General features: G+C 47.3%; 1 protein-coding gene across 2 annotated transcripts in view; it reads left to right on the top strand.

Moving 5' to 3' along the window:
• The first annotated feature begins 901 nt into the window (after window positions 1-901).
• The window catches only part of LOC138268030 (zona pellucida sperm-binding protein 1-like), a 137718-nt gene continuing 132191 nt past the window's right edge, over window positions 902-6428 (top strand). For both annotated transcript variants that reach the window (XM_069217356.1, XM_069217355.1), the window contains exon 1: window positions 902-1034. In XM_069217356.1, coding sequence (XP_069073457.1) covers window positions 953-1034 — 82 coding nt within the window. In that variant the 5' untranslated portion in view covers window positions 902-952. The remainder of the gene's footprint in view (window positions 1035-6428) is intronic.

Genomic DNA, 6428 nt, shown 5'->3' with positions numbered 1-6428 from the left:
CATCTTGCTCTTCATCCTTGATGTGGGGTCGTGCCACAGGTCGCATGCTGCGTCACATGGACCGATCACTGCATCTCAGCTGGTGCATCTTGCTCAGTCGCAGCCTGTTGCAGGTTGAGTCCTGTCAGTAGGACTTGATCTGCTCTTCTGGCAGACCTCTCGCCGGTCTGGTCCGTTCTGGGATCTTCTTGGTGGAATGCTCCATGGCAGGAGGGTCACTGTTCTCTTCCTCCGAGTCTTCGCTCAATGGTGCCACTCTTGCGCCACAAGACTGCACTGTTGCGGCGCTCATTCCTGCCTCAATCTGCTTGGCAGGGTCGGTCAGTTCTGCTGACCTGCTCAGTGATGGGCCAATGGTGGCCATCTTCTGTTGCTGTGTGGCCAGCTGGCACGACCTCTTGTCCCATGCGTTCCGTCATGTTCTCGGGTGCTCTGTCCATCTTCTCAGGCTCCTGCCCGTGTTGTCAGCTTCGGTGGCGCAGCTCTCTGTGCACCTCTGACATTGTCTCTTTTCCTTCTGGGTGTCCTTTGTTGATGCCTGACATGTCCCCCTCCTATCTTGCAGTGATGTGGCATTCTTTCGGAGGTGGTGGCAGACAGCCACCAGGGCTGCACAGGCCATGCGTGCTGTCCTTAATGCCTCGCGTGGCACTTAAGTCCATTTCTCACTGTTGTAGCTTGGCTGGGACAGCTGCAGTCTTCTCCTTGGCTGTGCAGTGTCATACACGTCGTTTCAGTCTTCTGTGCCGTTTCCATCTGTGGGTGCACTGCTGGTCTTGTAGAGTCATTCTCTGGGGTTGTTGCTGGCAACTTGCTGTTGCTTGTGCTTGTTTCCTGCTTTAAAATAGAGATAGGGTGCAGTACCATTCTTTGGCCACTAGATGCCACTGTGGCGTTTCTTTTCAGGTTAAAGACAGACTTTCCCACAACGGGCCTCGTTTGTGGAAAACAGATGCCTGTGAGGAAAGCATGCTGGCTGGAAGCAGGTCATCAAGCTGGTGGGGGCTTCTGGTTCCACGTGTCCTGGGCTGCAGGTAAGTGCAGTTTCCTTTCCTATACCCTTCTTCTTTTCTTTTCCATTTGTTGCACACAGCCCTGTGGTGTGTGAGGCAGGTTCCTTGCTGGATGGGCTGTGGTTGGGGGGGGTGAGGGGGGAGAGCAGCTCTCACTCTTTTTTTTTCTTCCAAGGTACAGCCTCGTGGTGAAGAGGCACACCTCATGTAGGCCGTCGCAGGCGTGCTTGGCATCCCTCGTGGTCTAGGTGAGGGGGGGCAGCCCCGGGACATTTTCCCTTTACTTCTGGTGCATGGCAGCGCCTACGAGGCTCCCTCATGGCGGCCGCAGCAGCCTTCCCTTGCACTGCGGGCCGTCGCTGAGGAGGGTGGGTGGCTCTGGGCATTTTTTTTTAAATGCTCTCGGTGCGCGACGGCACCATCGCGGCTCCCTTACGGCTGCAGGCCGGTCTCATGGCATTTTTGGTGGGCGGCCCTGGGCATTACATTTAACTCTTCTTTGGTGCGCAACAGCACCACGTCCTCGTCGCGGCAGCCCTCCCTGATGCTGTGGGCCATTTTTTATTTTGCTGACAAGGGGGGGGCGGCCCTGGGCACTTCGTGTCTCGTTCGGTGAGAGGCGGCACCATAGCGCTTTCTTCTTTGCGGCGGCCGCAGCCGTCTTGGCAGTGCTGCGGGCCGCTATGCTGCTCACTGTTCCTTGTTGGGGCGACACTCCCTGGGGTGTACGATAGGCTGAGAGGCTAGGGATTTGACCCCATGTTAGATGCAGAGATGGGCAGCAGGACAGCCCTTACCATGTCATGTGCCGTCGGGGCTGGGGCTTCAATGCGCCTTTCTCTTCCTTCACAGGCCATAGCAGCCTCCTCACCATTGCAGGCCTCTCGGGATGTCTGTGCGGGGGTGGCGCTGCACACTTCGAATAGTGCTTGAGCCTTATGGATTCTCCTACGAGGGGTGACGGGGCTGCAGCCGGTTCATGCGTGGAGCGAACCCACTCGTTGCTATTGTAGTGTTGGGGGCCCTAGGCCCTCATGCTACAGAAAGACACTGTAGCATGGTTGTAGGAACTGGCCCGGTGCACCTGCGCCCAGCCCTTTTTATTGGCAGGGTCACCTGACTGGTGAAGCCTGTCTTGGGTGGGTGTGGGGTATGAGTTTAAAGCCAGCCCTCAGCCGAGTGGCTGGTGAAACACTAGAACGTGTCCAGCAGGACACTACACTATTCACAATGCGTATTGTTTCACAGAGACCCATACTCTTGGGGGGGAGGGGCTCTGCCTCCAAATAAAGGACCCAATTAGTTTTATTTCATAGTTCAGTTACTTTGCAAGTAACAGCACCAGCAAGACAGCCATAAGATCAATCACTTTCGACCCAATATCTAAGGGAGCCACCGAGGTGAAAAAGTGGCGGCTTTTTGCCACCTGTGAGTCTCCGTGCAAGTCTTTGAAAACAGTCTTCATGTGTTCCACGTGTTTGTGGTGATTGTGCCAGCGGACACAGGTGTGAATGTATGGCACGTGCGCCCCAATCAGCAGTAGATGTTCCAATAAAAATTCATAAAGCGGCAGTGAATCGGGCAATTGAGCGGGAGAAAGGCTGTGAATTGAGAATGACGTAATCACTGCAGAGCTGGGGAAAGGTGATTTTTTCAAAGAAGCAATGTATGCCATTTGGTGCCTACCAGATCGCCTAAAAATAGGAACTATTTCGAAATAAATGAGGGTTAAGCACCACATATAAAAATGTACTTTGTCTTTTATTTCACACATCCAGTATTTTTCTTGCAGCGGGACTTGTTAGCAATCTATTCTGATTTTAGCTGATACCATTTCAGAAAACAGGTGTTTTTATTGGTGAAGGCTAAAGAGCAAAGATGAGTTTGAATGACCACTAACACCTAGAGGATGGGTATGCCAAGTGAATATCCAAAAGTCGATGATAAATGCAAACTCCATTCTATCTCACTTCAGCAAAATTATTCTGTGTGGGACATCCACACATGGCTGCCCTTTTCCTTGCAAAAGATTGCTGCTCAATACAATAATAACATCTCTCTCAGAAATCTGAAGGTTTGAATCTGTGTTTTCTGCTGCCCACCACTCTTATTGTCAGATGGGTGATAGCAAGCCTTGTGATTTGTTTCTAGTCTGTCAGGCATAAATATCTGCAGCTTCTTTCTTTTGGAAATATTTGTTTTTGACCCTTATTTTTAGGTTGAGCATAGCAGCATGCAAGCGCTGCTTTTCTGACGTGTTGTTATATATTTGGGCTTTTAACCACACCCACCACGCGCCCATCACTATCACTCGTTAATGGTCTTGCCCTTCAAAAATTGTTTGTTATCATTGGTAAATGCTTAATGTTTGTCCCTCCTTGGGGTGGATTCGTTACCGCCTTTGACATCGACCCAGTTACATGGCTAATTGCAATTTTGCCTAGATGTTTGAATGCAAGCAAACTTATTTTTCCTTTTGTGTGTCTCCTTCACGCTCATGGCTGTGGCACTTTGAATTGGCTCGCTTATGTGAAACTGTTTTACTTTTCATTTTCAATTTATGTGGCAAGAAAAGTCCGGTTAGGAGTTTACAACGCTAATAGCTTTAAATCAAGCAAATGTGAGACCCATTGCATTGCAAATTTTATTATTGTAGTTTTAGTGGGTTACTGTGCCTGTTGCAATGATGTTTGACCTCCAGAATTGGGGCTCACACATCTCATGGCATCCAGGACAGCCATTTAGGACCCACCACTTTCAAATGTCACCAGTCACCACTGCAAGAATGAGCAGTATGCCATTTGGGAACTTCTCTGGATGTATCACACAACAGCCACTGGACTACAACCCATGTGTTGTCTTATCATTTGCTGTGTGCCAGAACTGGGGTAAGCGGTCTATGTCCTGACAAAAAAGAAAGAATGTAACGAAGAAGGCATATTCTAAAAGAGTAACTATATTGAAGAAAGGCAATGTTTTTATTCACAAATCTGGATTGTTGACCAGTGGATTTCCAGATAAATTGAACTGAAGGTAATTGCAAACGTTTTTAAACACAATTAAACTACAATAGCTCTGCACCACACACAGATAGTTATGCGAGAGACACATGACCACTGGTTCGAATGTGAAGGTGAGTAGGTAAAGCAATCTGATGTATATAAGCAGGGGCGTGACTTGGTTAATAAGATTTGGGGTGGAGGTGAGCTTCAGATTTCCCAACAATCACACTGGTTAAAATACATTGTACAAGAAGCAGGACTGGAAGGGGTCCCTTAAGGAGTAATAGGAAAGGGGAGGAGTGCAGATTGTGGAGGGTACTTATAGCTCAACAATTACTGATTTTAGGACCTGTAAAACAGAGAAGAGTATCTGTGTATTTTGCCTGTATGTGTATGTAAAACTCCCAACTGAAATCTGACAAACACCTCACCATATCCGACCTAAAGCACCAACGCCCAACTATTTACTACAGAATACATTTGTTAGCGGGGTGTAAGACCCTAAACACTCCCACCCCCGAAGCTACACCTAGGTATATAAGGACCTTTCCATCGCATGGAGATACGATGAGTGATATTGGGCAGCACTGTACAACAAGGATTTCAATGGTGGAGGTCTGCATGTAGCTGAAGAAGAAGAAAACCAGTTTGGGCTGAAGGTCAAACATTATCCACAGTAAAGGAGTGAGTTAAGTACTAGAGAGAGTTTTTAGGTTTATTGGATAAATGAATGATCATCTTTTGTTCTTCTTTGTGTAGTTTTCAGGGTTCTTATGTTGTATTTTTATTTTTCGTTTCTATGTTTACTTTTTAATTGCCTTTCATTTAAGAGGGGAGATTTTAGTAGCCGTCTTATTTGCCTGATTTCCTTGTAATGATATCACACCCTTCCAATGGCAATATTTTGAAACATTCGGCTTGGCAGTCTAACAGTAATCCTTATCAGTTAATCCTCCTTCTCACTCTGTGTTGCTGGCTCTATATATTTAATCAATTTCTCAATTAGTCTTTATTCTGTCATTGTGGTGAGCTGCTGATCAAGGTACTGTTAGTTCTTCATAGCGATGCTAACTGCTACACAATGTCTCTTCCTCCACGCCACTACGACTGGGCACATTCTCAGTGCACAACTCTAGGTCTAATGCTTAATCTAGTTCTGTTTTCTTCATTAGAGGGTATTTTTTGGCATACGTCCTTTCTTTTTCAGATCATTTCCTGGGTTTGCGCCATTGTGTAATCTTAGGACATGTAGTTATTTGCCTTTGAAACCTCGCTTTTGAAGATGACCACTATGTGCGCTGCCTAGCAATGCCAGAGATTTAATTCATTTAAACCATGTTGTTAAAAATTAGTTTAGGCTTATGCTGCTGTAGGAAAGTGCCACTGTTGGCATGGTTACCCCCCACTTTTTGCCTAGTGTTGATGCCAACTTTGATTGAAAGTGTGGTAGGACCCTGCTAACCAGGCCCCAGCACCAGTGTTCTTTCCCCAAAAATGTACCTTTGCTTCCACAATTGGCACAGCCCTGGAACACAGTTAAGTCCCTTGTAAAAGGTACCCATGGTACCAAGGGCCCTGCGGCCAGGAAAGAACTCTAAGGGCTGCAGAATGTATTATGCCACCCTAGGGGACCCTCCACTCAGCACATGCACGCTGCCTTTCAGCTTGTGTGTACCAGTGGGGAGACAAAGACAAAGTCGATATGACACCCCTCTCAGGGTGCCATTACCACAAACTACTGCCTGTGGCATAGATATGCACCCCTCTAGCAGGCCTTACAGCCCTAAGGCAGGGAGCACTATACCACAGGTGAGGGCATAGATGCATGAGCAATATGCCCCTACAGCAGTGGTCTCCAAACATTTTAATGCAGCGCCCCCCAGTTGAAAAATAAAAATCATTGGGGCCCCCCTCCGAATTTTTCACAATTATTTTATAAAGTTGGCAATGTTTAAATATGTCTAGATGAATTTAAACATTGCAGTTAAGTAATGTTGCCTTTTTTAAAAAAGTTTCTGCTTAAAACAAAACACAGTTATATGTGTAATGCTTCTTTTGGCCAGAGCCTGGTGCCCCCTGTGGGATCACTTGAGGCCCCCCTAAGGGGGCCTGCCCCCCAGTTTGAAGCCCCCTGCCCTACACTGTCTTAGTCCATTCTTAGACATTTTAAGTGCAGTGTAGCCATATTGAGTATATGGTCTGGGAGATTGTCATTACGAACCCCACAGCTCCATAATGGCTTCACTGAATACTGGGAAGTTTGGTATCAAACTTCTCAGCACAATAAACCCACACTGATGCCAGTGTGTGATTTATTGAAGAATGCACACAGAGGGCATCTTAGAGATGCCCCCTATATGTTAGCCAGACTGCTAATGTAGGACTGACCAATCTGAGCCAGCCTGCCACTTTC

Source organism: Pleurodeles waltl, chromosome 12 (genome assembly GCF_031143425.1).
Source record: "Pleurodeles waltl isolate 20211129_DDA chromosome 12, aPleWal1.hap1.20221129, whole genome shotgun sequence".
Taxonomy (NCBI): Eukaryota; Metazoa; Chordata; class Amphibia; order Caudata; family Salamandridae; genus Pleurodeles; species Pleurodeles waltl.
Note: the sequence above shows the minus strand (reverse complement) of the source record. Positions and strands in the feature narration are given on the sequence as shown.